Source organism: Alosa alosa, chromosome 12 (assembly GCF_017589495.1).
Source record: "Alosa alosa isolate M-15738 ecotype Scorff River chromosome 12, AALO_Geno_1.1, whole genome shotgun sequence".
Classification (NCBI taxonomy): Eukaryota; Metazoa; Chordata; class Actinopteri; order Clupeiformes; family Clupeidae; genus Alosa; species Alosa alosa.
In genome coordinates this window covers 12,013,084-12,028,083 of record NC_063200.1, presented here as the reverse complement: position 1 = coordinate 12,028,083, position 15,000 = coordinate 12,013,084, and the positions used below count along the sequence as shown (strand labels likewise).

Below are 15,000 nucleotides of genomic sequence, written 5' to 3'. Positions count from 1 at the left end.
GAAATTGCTGCCTTGGCAACGCTTCGGTACTCTATTGAAATGCAAGTGAAATTCAAGAATTGAATTGGAATTTAAGAGCCAGTTTCAATTCAATTCTGGAATTTTGCACAAGCCCGACATTTACTATTTAGTATGCTGAAAAATAGCAGTCCGTATATATGAAGAGTTTGGTTCCAAAATGCTATATCTCTAAGTCTAAAAACATTAAAATGTTATTTAATTGTGTCATGCTATTTAATTGTGTATTCCAGGTAATAGCAATCAAATTGCTGTTGTGTTGCTTTTACTGAGTAAAGATATATCAAATAATAATACCCAAAAAATAATAATACCCACGGAAAGCACACCTCTGATTTGGGGCGGATCTGGGTCTGGTCCATTTGAGTCATTTGCAGTCTAATCAATCAATTAATCAATCAATCAACTAACTAATCAATCAATTTATCAATGAATCAATCAATTTATGTAGAGAAAAATCACCATGTTATTTATAAAATAACAAGTAATCCGATAATCCAGTAATAAAAATGAATAAGTGATAAAAAGTCTCTGAAGATGTCCTTGCCCAAGCTGTGCCCATGCTGTGCCCATGTCCTCGCCCCTGCCCCTCCTTCAGTGGCCACATCAGTAGTAACAGCTCCGTTGCCCCCTCCACCCCACAACTCCACTGCCCCTCCACACACTCCACCCAGCTCTGCGCAATGCTCTCATCGTCAGCCCCACAGATGCAGCAGAATCATTTACTCCCTTCACTTGTCTGTCTTTTCCTCTCTCTCTTCTCCTCTATTATCTCCTCTCCTGTCCTCTTTCCTTTCCTCTCTCCTCTCCTCTCCTCTCTCCTCTCCTCTCTCCTCCTCTCCTCTCTCCTCTCCTCCCCTCTCATGCCCATCTTTGATCCCATCATGGATTCCCATCGCTCCATAAATCCTCAGCCATAACCATAAAACCACACATCTGACAGAGTCATTAGCTTAACAGAGGGGAAAAGTACAAAAAGGAAATGTAACTATGCCAATTTGCTCGAATTCAGCTCGAATTGCCAGTCCAGGAATCAGGGCTTTGGTCTCTATCAGTTTCTGTTCTCAATAGTCTTTGCACGTCAGTAAGAACAAAGGTCAACTGGACGCTGATTAGGTCAAAGGTTGTATAGGTCAAATGGATCTGTCCTGTGATGTCTGTTTGGGGTCAGAGTGGGTGGAGTGTGAGCTGTGGAATGTGTGAAGCACAGAACATCTGGCTTTCATCCGGTTCTGATCTGGCCCTGTTCCGGCTCTGATCTGGTTGATAACATTGGCAGCTGCTCTCTGTAAACCTTCATACTGTATATACAGTATAAAGATGTCAATACGACAGAACAGCAGCATTAGCCGTGAAGAGCATCGCAGTGAGAGGAGGCCTCCCAAAGATTAGCCGACAAGAACCAAAAGAGTGTAGGGAACAGAGAGGAATACAGAGTGTATATGTGTGTGAAACAGAGATAGACAGAGAGAGAGATGAAAAGGATTGAGAGACTATAAGACTAAAGCAAGTGACCGAGTAGAGAGAGAGAGAGACAGGGATGCGGTGCTCTGACATTGAGACGCGGGTGCACTGATTGACGGGCCTTTAGGGAGGAGGCATTTTAAAGGGCGCCGTTTACCTCAGTGGCGGGCAGGCCAGACAGGTGGATGGAATGAGAATGCCGCCATTGAAGCCTCCACTTCTCAGTCCGAGCACATATTTCAGCCACACTTTATAGATCACAGCACCCAGTGCAGAGAGAAGCCTGTGTGTGTGTGTGTGTGTGTGTGTGTGTGTTGTGCAGCTGAAGTGTTTCAGTATTATTCTGCAGCTTTCAGTATTGAATTAACCTTTCATATTTCTGTATTGCATCTTTTTCATGTTTATTGTGGGTCTTCATATTTATTTGTGTGTGTGTGTGTGTGTCACTCCTTAGGCGAACCCTGACTTTGTGCGCAGTGGAGAGTTCACCTTGGAGCGAATGGGGGTGGTGTACAAGGCCAAAGCCCACCTGAAGTCGCCCTTCGACCCCGAGAACAAGCGGGTGAAGGGCATCTACGACGCGCCCCTGGATCAAAGCCATCTGCACAAGGCCAGGATGTAACTGCCCCCCCCCCCTCTACCTCCCTACCCCCGCCCCTCTTCTTTTGCCCCGCACGGGGAGGGTGGGCGTGTCTACAGCTGGAGGTGGGCGGAGTGGGTGTTGACATGCACCAATCACGTCAGAGGATTGTTGTGAGCTGAGCCGCACAAAGATACCATGAGGGTCTGAAAGGGGAGGGTTATAAACCTGCCCTGATCACGGCCACATGGTTATAAACCCGCCCTGATCTCACCCACATTTTATGGTGAGAAATAAGCCGTTTGTGCCTTAAAGTCAAGGATACCAAGTCTTTTTTTCTAAAAAAGCAAAGAATTTCAGTGATTTTGTAAAGAAATACTTTTGTTTTTCAATGTCTTTTTAATGTACCTTTTAATCACCAGTCAGAGTATTAAACAACAGATGCTGTAGCCTCAGGTAACTCAGAGGACTGTGGTGCTGCTTGTTGTACTGTCAGGATACCATACAGCAGATCTTGTGCTAGATAGCAGTCAAATCTCATTTATTTTGTGCATTTGTGTTATTTTTTCTTTTTCTACCAACATTGGACTTTGAAGTGATTATGTACTGCCGAATGTAAAATTGTACGATGGTCAGTGTTTTTTAATTAAACAGATGGAATAGAGCTAATCTACATACATAATGTAATTACATGTCCAATGTACATACATACATACATAAGTAACCATTTGATTACTCACACAATGACAACACCACCAGTTATAATCCACTACAATTTCTTGAGAGTCTTAAATGAAAGTGAATGTGAGAGTTATGTTCTGCCAATCTGCAGCTAGTTCCTGAGGGATAGTTGCTAAAGCAATAGCAAAGCATTATTATGGGATATTGCCTCGCTCAATATCGTGCTTGTATCTTGCAAGGTTAGAGATGAATAGTGTATAGCTGCGCATGCAGCACCTTGCAGTCATTCCCTTTTTAATCACAAAGAGAACCGATTTGATATCAATCTATGCCAGCCTTCCTACTGAAGTATTTTATGCAAAGCCAAGTAGAAACACTAATTGCTGGCCACTAATGCTTTGAGTGTGACATATACTGTACATGCAGTAAGTAGTTCTGTCCAGACTGTGTGCAGAGTGCACCGTCATCAAACCTGTGCTGTTGGAAATAAAGATTTATGTTCTATGCACATTTCTTATCCTCACTATGTTCCTCATAAAATGACATGGTTAAATGGAAGAGCCATTGAGTAGTAGTGGAAGTGTGCACATCCCCACCGGTGAGGTGCAGGGCAAATGGAACTAGAACGGCAAAGGAATGAGATGCCCGCACTCTGCTAAAACTCCCATATATTTAATGTGTTGCAACGTTTCGACCCTGCTGGGTCTTCCTCAGGCAAAAGAAATGGAAGAGCCAACCACCACAAGCGGGCATATAGCATTGCTATTAGGCAAGGTAACATGTAAAAGAGAATCATTACACAGCATACCACAATTTATTCACACTATCTAAAGACAATTGCTTTTTAAATTTGGACACACTCTTGACTGTTTCAGACATTTTTTACCACCTCAAGGTTATATTCCCTATTAGGGACTGGTCTCTGACAGAGACAGAACCTCCAGAGGAGCAGTGGGGGAGGGGGGAGATGTGTACACGCCGACCCCAGGAAGGGTGTCCTACTCCTGGGCGTTACCACTGGTCAGGTTTCACCTCCATCGGGGTGCCTGAGGGGGGCGTGGCAGGGCGTCCCCCGACCTCACAGGGGTAGAGTGGCCTCTGGAGCCGGCTAGTGACCTGGGGCAGCTCCTGTCTGTCCCAATCACCCTGACACAACACACACGAGCACAAATGCACAAACAGGCACATGTACATAAACACACATACATAGAAATAAACACATACATTGGCTCACAAACATGCGCACACACACACACACACCATACATTATACACATTAAACTATAGTGAAATTACCGTATTGAACATTTCTGAAAGTACTGTTTAATTTGGGTTTATAAATGAGTTGACTGACAAAATATGTAAATTGTCATTAGCAGTGCCTGGAAACGGCCCTATGGGGCTGGACTGCTGTGAAAGGATTTCTGAGAGCACGTATAGTAGAAACCTCCTACTTCCTCAGAGAGAATGAGTGTCAAAGTGTCGAGTGGGATTGTTTTGGAAGTTGGCATGTCAGGGTCATGTCACGAAATGTGAGTTAACCCTTAAAGGTGTAGGTTTTTGAACATTCTAAGTTCCGCAACAATTGAAGGTTCTAAAATTCTATGTTGAATTCAATGAACTCAGATATTCTTTAGAATGTTAATTTCCCAACATTCCCGTCACACCAGTGTGACCGTACTCCTTTAAGGGTTAAATGTGAGCCATAGACTGTGCAACACAACTGAGATGTTGTAGAATAAGATTGTGACATCAGGTAATACAATTGTCATGTCAGTGAATGTCAATGATGTCACAGAAATCATTTGTGATGTCAGAGAATGAGATTGTGATGTTATATAAATGATGTCACAGAATGTCATTATGTGAGTAAATGAGACTGATGTTAGTGAGTGAGTCAAGCCAGCCACACACCAGCACTGACATCAGTGTTGTGAGTGTGAGTGTGTGTGTGTGTGTGTGAGTGTGTGTGTACTCATCAGTGTTGTGTACTGTGATATCCACATTCGACTTCTGCTTTGTTTCCATTGTTTTCTACACATCAAGATGGTGGTGAATTTGCGTTGCTAGTAGGGGGTGGGTGGACAGGAACGGAGAGCACCGCTCAGCTCTTATGTCGGCACGGGGAGGTAGTGTGTGAGTGTGTGTACTCACAGGGAAAAGCTTTGCGGTAGACTGGATGCAGTGCATGGAGATGGGGGAGGTAGTTTGTGCGTATGCATGTGTGTGTGTGTGTGTGTGTGTGTGTACTCACAGGAAAAAACTTTGCGGTAGACTGGTTGCAGTGCATGGAGATGGGGGAGGTAGTGTGTGTGTGTGTGTGTGTGTGTGTGTGTGTGTGTGTACTCACAGAGAAAGGCTTTGTGGTAGACTGGTTGCAGTGCATGGAGATAGGGGAGGTTGTGTGTGTATGTGTGTGTGTACTCAGGAAAAAGCTTTGCGGTAGACTGGTTGCAGTGCATGGAGATGGGGAGGTTGTGTGTGTGTGTGTGTGTGTGTGTGTGTACTCACAGGGAAAAGCTTTGCGGTAGACTGGTTGCAGTGCATGGAGATGGGGGAAGTGGTGTAGAGTGAGTCCAGCACCTCGGCGCTGAAGGCGTCCCAGTGCAGGGAGTTGTACTGCTCCATCACGTCGGGCTGGGCACAGGTGCACGTATCATCCCCATGGAACCTGGAGAAGCCAGGCAGAATAGGTGTGAGTGTGCACATGAGTGTGTGTGTGTGTGTGTATGTGTGTGTGTGCACGCTTGCACTCATGTGAGTGTGTGTGTGTGTGTGTGTGTGTACACTTGCGTGTGTGTGTATGTATGTGTGCGCATCTGTGTGTGCATGTATGTGTGCGCATCTGTGTGTACGCATGTGTTTGTGTGTGCATGTGTGTGTGTACAGGTGCTTGTGAAGAAAGTGCGAAATTGAGGGGTCAACATCCTGAGTACCACCAGTGAAGGAGTGGAGCTTGTAAAATCCCTGTGAATAAGCATCAGCTGCTATAAAAGCCCAGTAGAAACCTCAATGTAACAACAGTAGATCACATTTCCATTTCTGTTCAAGCTAGATAAGAGCCTCTCTCCAGCTCCATTCAGAGAGGACTCTTACTTACTCTTACTGTCATGTGTGAATAGCCAGCCTGTGGAGCCAGGTGCTTGTTTGTGTTTTTTTATAGGATGCTGGGAGGCTTTTTATAGCCGTGTTTCCTCATTCTGCCCAATCTCAAAATCATTTTTTAAAACGCTGAAGGGCCTACATTTTTTTTTTTCTTTTTTCATTCAAAGAGCTCTTTCTTGTTTCTAAAGGCCAAATAGGGGTTCTTCAGATGTGTATCACTTCAGTGGCGTTTACCAGAGGACCGTGGTAGTCCTTTTGAATGCCATGCCATTTTATTTTACAGTAATATGCATGACAAGACTTGTTCCACAGGGCTTTAAATAGATCTGTGAGAAATTCGGATTCTCATATATACTATGGAGCGGCGGTGCTTAGGAGGTAGAGGAGTGTCCAGTCACCAGAGGGTCGCTGGTTCGAGCCCACACCCCTCCTGACCCTATCGAAGTGTCCTTGAGCAAGATGTATAGGTCTCTATTGTAATATTATCATGTGCAATATTACCATAGTGTTAAGATGCTGTTTAGAATAGGGCTGTGTGTGTGTAATGCAGACTGTGCAATATTAACTAATAACATGCAAACTGCAATATCATGTGCAATAATAACTAATAACATGCAGACTGTGCAATATCATGTGCAGTATTAACTATTAACATGCAGACTGTGCAATTTGATGTGCAATATTAACTGGATTGTAGCAGTATGGGGGGGGGGGCAGGCTGTGTGTGTATGTGTGTGGGTACAAGTATGGGTGGGTGTGTGTGGGTTGGGACTTTGCTATGTTTGTGTGGATGTGAAGTTAGCCTATATCTATGTTTATACTGTATGTCTCTGTGTTCATTGGTGTTAGCTCACCTTCTGTGTTAATGTATGTTTTCTAATTTGTGTAACCACACTCTCTCGATTTGCCCAAGACATACGGTATTTCTCTACCTAAAAGACATTAAAGCCTTATATTATTTATCTTATCTTATCTTATCTTATCAAGATACTGAGCCCCAAACTACTTCTGATATGCAGGTTGGCACCTTGCATGGCAGCCTCTGCCATTGGTGTACGAGTGTGTGTGTGTGAATGTGAGGCACAAAATTGAGTATGGAGTAGAAAAGCTCTATATACTGTAAATGCGTAATTTACTCATTCATCATTAAGGACCTCCTTATTAGTGGAGCACCGATGAAGGTAGGTGCCTGCTTGATCACCCCAGTGAAATGCTCTCGAAAGCTGTTCTGTTGATGAGGATTTTTGCCCACAAAGGTTGCTTTGTTGGTGTTGCATTTTTTGATAGTAAATACGCTTAGGTGTTAATTAACAGGTGTGATAAATCCCCTACCTATTGCACTAGAAATTCAACATCTCTCCTGTGTGTATCTGAAATAGATCTAGGGTGATCAAGGTTCACATTCCCTCCTATCTATCTATCTATCTATCTATCTATCTATCTATCTATCTATCTATCTATCTATCTCTTCCTTCCTTGCCTCCCTTCTTCTTTCCTTCCTTCCTTCCAGGCTCTGTAGAACACATACTCATACATTATGGCACTATAGAGGAAATTGAATTGAAGAATGCAGTGTTCAAAGCCTGTAGCATCAGCTGCTCAACCAAGGTTGTATCCCGGACATAGGGGAAAGAATATATATACTCTATGTGTGTGTGCATGCGTCCAAGTGAATGGAACATTCTGCAGCATTATGAAGAGCCGTGTAATACATTTATATATTACACAGCTCTTCAGAGTGCTGCAGAATGCTCCATTCACTTGAATGGGCCTTCCCAACGTTAGGTGGTCTGCTAATTCTCAATAACAGACCGTTGCTAAGTATAACAGACCGCTGTCAAGGAAAATGGGCTTTGTGCTTCTAATTCACGTCTTTCATATTACTGCGCAAGGACTGGAACTTCATTCAAAAGTGAAAGCAGACAGTTGATCAGCTGTGTTCTAAAGAATGTTTGATTCAAATTCAGCGTGTGCTGTTGCGAACTATTTGTTTCTCACCAAAAGCCACAATGAAACGGTAACAAATAGGCTATAGCCTAGGCTATGTGGGCTAAAGAGTCATATCGTGGGGAGTTTATAGTTTCGTTTTGGCAAGTAGCCGTGTAATAAGCGGGATAATGTATAGGACGCCGGTCATTATCGGTAAAATAGGTCCCTTCAGGGCGGAACAAGACCCCTCCGCTGCACGTCGTGGTCCGGTTCGCCCTGTTAGGACCTATTTCCCGATAATGACCGGCATTCTATACATTATGCCTTACTTATTTGTGTCTGTGTATGTGTGTGTGCGTGCATGTGTATATGTGTGTGTGCGTCCAGACACGGGGAAAAATATTTATATAATATATATATATATATATATATATTTATTTGTGTGTGTGTGTATATGTATGTGCGTGCGTGCATGTGTGGTGTGTGGTGTATATCAGATGTATAAGGAGATGCCCCGGGGTCAGAGCTAAGATCAGAGCCCCACTGATGAAGAGCCATGAGCCTGCCGGTCTGCCTCCAGCTGCTGTACCTGTTGATGAGGCTGAAGTACTTCTGCAGGTATCCAGGGTCCACGTGACTCTTGCACAGCTCCAGCTGTGTGCGTGGGTAGTAGTGGACGTAGTTCACACACATCTCCTCCTCGATGCCAAAGCCACCCTGACACCACACAAGACAAAGAAGAGGAAATCGTTTGCTTATGTCTTAAATTTGGATACATACTGTACTGTACATGAATACGATAAAAACTGACTATTTATGAATCTTTGTATGAATACTTCTTGGTGTGTATATGGCCCAGGGAATCAAGTCGTATGTTCTAATGTCAATAAATCTCATTCTTCTAAGCAAGAATCAAATTAAAGAACTCAAAAGGAAAGGAAAAGGAGTAAAAGGAAAAACAATTGAAATGAGTGAACGCAATACAATACATTTCTGAAGTTTTCATTAAGTTTGGTCAAGTTTCCCTAATGCACAAAATGACCAACCGAGTGTTAGCTGTTGGATGAAATTGCCACAAGATGACTCTTAACACGGATGTGCTTAAGCCCCAAGTGATTTGGGAGAATGAGTCACCATAATTAGAACTGCTGCTGTTTTCAATGGGCAGTTCAATTTATTTCCCGCACGAATCCAAAGTTTAACTCTGTTCAATGTGTTTTTGAATTGTGTGGAGGCAGCTTGTAACACGACTCTACTTTGGCTTATTTACCCCACCCAAATAAAATATATGACTGTCAATCAATGACCCTTGTCCACCTGCAGTGCGACACAACCCCCCCTCACTCCAACTAATATTTTAATGGCTGTGTTTTAACGTTGGGTTTGTTTTTGTCTATGGTCCTCCTCAGCCCTGTCGCAAATCAGTTCAGCAGAGTCCAGACTGATTAGTTTAATCTGTCTGTCGTGTGGACAGGGTGCTGACCATCCCTGAGGCCAGAGGGCCTGATGGACTCATGTTTTTATGTTCGTCCACACTAATTTGCAACGGCTCCGGCTTAAAAAGAACACAGGGTCGTCGCTGGATCCAAATCATTCCATTTCGGGTGCTCGGGCACGATGGTGCCGAGTGAATACATGGCAGGACTTTTACTTTCTGGACCCGAACATTTACACCGGTGTGCTGTGTTCTATTGCTACTGTAATTCTGTAATTCTACTCAACTGTGACAAGTGGAGACTTAGGGGCAGCTGTTGAGTTGACAGGGCGACTCACACCTGGTGTAGTCCCCTCTAGAGGAGTGTATTTTGTCATGTTTGGCAGCATGGGGACACCGGATGAAAGTTATGTAAGGGGGTGGAGGGGCAGTGGGAACAGGGAAAGAGACCTTGCAAACTCACTCGTGTGTACCTGGGATCCCTGTGTGACCCTGGCAAGACACATTTCATACTGTGTGTGACGCTCTGTGAGTGAGTGGGTGATGCTGTGTGTGTGTGTGTGTGTGTGTGTGTGTATTATGGGAATTGTGCCATGGATGACAACAGCTGCAGGATTGACTCATTTTACAAGGTTATGGATGATCAGCACAAGTCAGTGGTTTGCACATGCACACTATGCACTGAGATGTGATAATTATATTTTTCTGTGCATTCACGCGTACTTGGGTGCTGTTTGGGAAACATTGAACTTTATTGGCTATGTGTGTCATCGACAATCACCAACAGTACAGTATGTGAATGCATGCGTGTGCGTATTCTATTTAGGTTTGGCCATATTGTTTTCGTTGTGTGTGTGTGTGTGTGTGTGTATTGTATATGTGTAGTATGTGTGTGTGTGTGTGCGTGTATAAGGGGGCAAAGCTGGTGTATGTGGGGACCATGTAAAGGGAGTACAGTACTCACCACTGTAGGTTTGTTTCTGTCCTCTGTGTTGTACGTGCATTTTGTTATGAGGGCATCACCCTATAGATACACACACACCAAGGGAGAGAGAGAGGTGGGGGGGGGGGACAAAGTGAGGAAGGGTGAGTATAATTGATGATAGTGCAAAACACAAACATTAAAACCTTTCACCTTTCTCACCCTATAAATATGAACAAACTCCAGAGGAAGAGAGAGAGAGAGAGATTTCTTTTAGAAAAGAAAGAGATGTAAAGAGAGCAAAGGCGAGGGAGATGAAAGGGCAGAGCACAAACATAAAACATCTGTTTATATTTGTTTGTGTTTGTGTGTGTGTGTGTGTGTGTGTGTGTGCGTGCGAGAGAGCTGGTCTGCCTGGTCTCTTATTGAGTGTGTGGGCCTGTGTGTGTGTATGTGTGTAGGCGCTGCTATTGACACAGTAAATGCAATGGTTCTGTGCTTTTGTCGCTGGCTTGCAGGCCCCGGGCAGTTCCTGTGATGTCTGCTTTATCTCTCTCTCTCTCTCTCTATCTCTCTCTATCTCTCTATCTCTCTCTCTCGCTTGTCTATTTCAGTCCGCCTCAGATCCTCCTCCACCACGCGTGTATCACACCAACACTAAAACGGCCTCCTCGCGGTAAACCAAGCCAAGGCAAACCCAGCAACTACTCACCGGCAAAACATTCACCATGTTCTCCAAAGTCCGGATTATCTGGGGGCCAAAACAGTGTTATCCATCAGGAGCTGTCTTAAGAACATCATTCCGTGCTCATTATTTATTAATGGATTTTACTATCAAGCCCAATGACATTGTCCTACTGTGGCACACTGACAGAACCAGTGATAATGCTGTGCTTTGTAATTACTGGGAATGTGTGTGTGTGTGTGTGTGTGTGTGTGTGTGTGTGTGTGTGTGTGTGTGTGTGTGTGTGTGTGTGTGTGTGTGTGTGTGTGTGTGTGTGTGTGCTTGCGTAGAGACTATAAAATAAAAAGTAATAATCTGAATATATAGGATGGGCTATAAATAATCTGAATATATAGGGTGGGCTATTCAAATATAAACATAAAGGATGTTCTATAAAATAATCTGAACATATAGGAAGGGCTATCCATTAATCTGTGTCCACCTGGTAGTGTGTGCTGAAGTGTTTGTCCTCTTGCACCATCTCCACCTCCCGGCCCCCGCGCACCAGGACCGTCTGCACCGCTCGCCCAGCCAGGTGTGTGTGCAGCTGGGACGCGAAGATGAAGATTCCCCCTGGAGGCAGAGCCTGGAGGGCAGAGGAGACGGAGATGGAGAAGGAGAAGGAGAAGGAGAAGGACCAGGCAGCTGGGACAAGACGTCAAGTGCAAACGCTGAGTAATCGTTCCCTCCTGCTGCCTTTTCAAAAACGTCTAACTTTTTACTGAGTCGTCCAAGCCACACTAAACAACTTTTTTGACATCCCAAAAAAGCAGATAAATGATCACCTTATGTGTTATGTTTGATATAAGAAATAAAAAACAAGTGCAGTAATTACATTCTTAGACATCTATTGTGGCCATTTCAACTGTCAAAAGACGATGGTAGTTAATCCGTCCAGTCTGTATTGGTCTTTAATGAATGCATATGAATGGTGAATAATGATGAATAATGAGAGCAAGGTTTACTGTTGTGAGTCTCCAAGCCAAAGTCACAGTGAACTTTATTATCATTAAGACCATATCTACTGTAGCTCAAAGTGTAGCGGTAGACATTACGTTATAGACATAAATAGACAAAACACAAAACGACATAATAGACTGAGGCGACAAGAGAACATTGAAAGGTAATGTAATTACAGGCAAATTAACCACTGGCAACGTAAACAACTTCAACTTTTGAGGTGACAAGGGACAGGCGCCGTGTGAATCATTGCAATGTTATAAGACTGCACAGAGCCCATGGTGTGAGTGGCACTGGCCGTCTGAGTGCATTTGGCCATGTAGTAGCTAGTGATTAAGTAGTTGCTCTGGCACGGGGGATAGGCCACACACACACAGACAAGATCGTTCTCTAATGCATCTTGCATCTGTTTGTGTTAATGATGGCAGTTACGACAGGTCAAGTGTGTGGGCTGTGTTGGGGTAGTAGCTGGAATCACCACACACATACACATATATCCATGCAAACACACAGACACACACACAAACACACACTGACCCTCTGAGTGCACTCGGCTGTGCAGTAGCTGGTGAAGAGGTAGCTGGAATCACCACACACATACACACACACACACACACACACACACACACACACACACACACACTGACCGTCTGAGTGCACTTGGCTGTGCAGTAGCTAGTGAAGAGGTAGCTGGAATCACTACACACACACACACACACACACACACACACACACACACACACTGACCGTCTGAGTGCACTTGGCTGTGCAGTAGCCAGTGAGTAGGTAGGTGCTCTGACGCGGTGGGATGGCCATGATGGGGGTGTAGACCAGGCCCAGCTCCATGATGCCCGCGTCAAAACGCCGCAATCGCGGGGTGTAGTGGAGACGGATGCCAGAGGAGTCACGCCGACCTACAGACACACACACACACACACACACACACACACGCATGTATGTGTACAGACACACATAAATACATACACAGTGCACAAACACACAAACAGTATGCACATAGGCACACAAACACATAGGCACACACACATACACCCCCTCTGGACGTATCTGAACTCTTGATGTATTCTTCTCCTCTCCCAAACTGCACAGGCCTGACCTATAAATACAGGCCAACCCGGGCCTGCCCACTCCTATTTACACACACACACACACACACACACATAAATAAACAGACCTTTGCAAGCCAGCCCAGGCCTGCCCACTTCTATTCACACACATTGATTTCCCACAGAAGATGCGCTTGTGCTAGCACAGGTTTACACAGACGGATGGACATGTACTTGAGAGAAATGAGAGAACACTGAAATCAGTGTCTGGGAATTAGAGTAGGAAGCTGTGTTGTTGGGGAGGGGGGAGGGAGGAGGGAAGGGGGGGGGGGGCTGAGATGGGGGGGAAAAGAGGAAAAGAAAAGAAGGACAAAAAGAAAAAGAAGAGTAGAAAGATCCATGCAGATCAGAAGGGAAGAAGGGAGCACAGAGGAGAAGATGAAATGACACGAGAGAGGGTGAAAGATAGATGATGATAGAGGAATATAAAAGCGAGGGGAGAAGAGAAAAGAAGAGTAGCACATGGAAAATGAAGAGTGGAGTCTCTCACTGTTTCTTTTCCCCTCTCTCTCCTACTCTCTCCCTCTGTCTCTCTCTCTCTCCCCTCCTTCTCTGTCTCTCTCTTTCCCTCTCTCCATCTCTTTCTCTCTCTAACTGCTTCTCTTACCCTGTCTTCTATTTCTCTCATTCTCTCCCAATCTCTCTGCCTCCTCTCCTCTCTCTCTCTCTCTCTCTCTCTCTGCCTCCTCTCCTCTCTCCCTCTCTCTCTCTCTCTCTCTCTCCCTCTCTCAAATTCAAATTTAAAATTGCTTTATTAGCATGACTGTATGGGGGGTATAGAGGATCTAGAATTAACAGAAGTAAAGAACAAGAGTAATAATAGGATGGTGTGTGTGTGTATGTGCGTGCGTGCGTGCGTGCGTGCGTGCGTGCCTGCGTGCCTGCGTGCCTGCGTGCCTGCGTGCGTGCGTGCGTGTGTGCATGTACGTGTATGCGTATGTGTGTTTACATCAGTATGGCCATTTTTTCACTGTTGTCACAATCTTGAAGATGTGGGATACCTATTTGGAATTTGGGGAAGAATGCCGTCTTCATGTTTTCATACTTCACACACTCCACTCCAGAGAGGGCACTCTGGACTCTGCTCCACTCTCTCAACCGTCTCTGCCTGACAGCGACCACATTATTCTTTGTTCTCTTGGCAGCCAGGTTTTTCTGGGTCTGCCGGTTTCTATTGCTGGATTGTGGTCACTGAGCTTGTACTTGGTCAAGAAATAACTCAGCTTCATGTCTCTGACAGAAATTAGATACTTAAGATCAGATAGGAATTAATTTCATAACAGATAGGCATTTATACTTTGGTTGGTGATTTGGTTTGCCCAATGTTGTTCATATTTCTTTTTTTGCTTGAGTCATTATTTTGTTGACTCTAATTGATGTTTGGGAAGCAGCGCTGGACTGAGCTTTGATGTTTATTAATTGTTGTCATTGAATTAGTTCACTTCAGGACTCTTATTAGGGTTCAGCATATGGGTTTTCAGTGCCTCAAAATGGAGTGAGTTCTTGGGACTGCTGTTCAGGTGCTTTCAGAATTTTAAAGAGATCGTTTCTCTCTCTTTCTCTCTCTCTCTCTCCCTCGTTCTCTCCCTTCTCTCCCTCCTTCTCTCCCAATCTGTCTCCCCATGAAGAGAATGAAGCATGAAGCAACAGGGTGGGGGGGTGGGGTGGGGGGAGGGGGTTGAGTTGATGAATGACGTGTAAAGCTTGGGTGATGACAACGCTTGAGATGAATGATAGAATACGAGGAGAAATAAGAAAAGATGAGTGGAGGGTGAGTCAGAAGGAGAGAAGAGAGTGAGTGTGTGCTGGAGAAGAGAGGAGAAAGAGAGTGTGTGCTAGAGAAGAGAGGAGAGAGAGAGGGTGTGTGTGTGTGTGTGTGTGTGTGTGTGTGTGTGTGAGAAGAGAGGAGAGAGAGTGTGTGTGTGTTTGTGTGTGTGTTACAGAAGAGAGAGGGGAGGAGAGGAGAGAGAGAGAGAGAGAGGAGATCAAGAAAAGGAAATGAAAAATGAGGTGAACATGCTGAATGGAAGCGTAAAATAATATGAAACGGGAGGATGAA

General features: G+C 44.6%; 2 protein-coding genes across 2 annotated transcripts in view; one reads left to right on the top strand and one right to left on the bottom strand.

The window, feature by feature from the left end:
• Window positions 1–3,251, top strand: part of sardh (sarcosine dehydrogenase) — an 82,856-nt gene extending 79,605 nt beyond the window's left edge. Inside the window, exon 22 of the mRNA XM_048259347.1 lies at window positions 1,937–3,251. Coding sequence (XP_048115304.1) covers window positions 1,937–2,104 — 168 coding nt within the window. The 3' untranslated portion in view covers window positions 2,105–3,251. The remainder of the gene's footprint in view (window positions 1–1,936) is intronic.
• Window positions 3,252–3,399: 148 nt separating this feature from the next.
• The window catches only part of dbh (dopamine beta-hydroxylase (dopamine beta-monooxygenase)), a 22,108-nt gene continuing 10,507 nt past the window's right edge, over window positions 3,400–15,000 (bottom strand). Inside the window, exons 6-12 of the mRNA XM_048259024.1 lie at window positions 12,565–12,731; window positions 11,300–11,443; window positions 10,846–10,884; window positions 10,176–10,235; window positions 8,366–8,493; window positions 5,254–5,413; window positions 3,400–3,889 (exon numbers count right to left, since the gene is read on the bottom strand). Coding sequence (XP_048114981.1) covers window positions 3,755–3,889; window positions 5,254–5,413; window positions 8,366–8,493; window positions 10,176–10,235; window positions 10,846–10,884; window positions 11,300–11,443; window positions 12,565–12,731 — 833 coding nt within the window. The 3' untranslated portion in view covers window positions 3,400–3,754. The remainder of the gene's footprint in view (window positions 3,890–5,253; window positions 5,414–8,365; window positions 8,494–10,175; window positions 10,236–10,845; window positions 10,885–11,299; window positions 11,444–12,564; window positions 12,732–15,000) is intronic.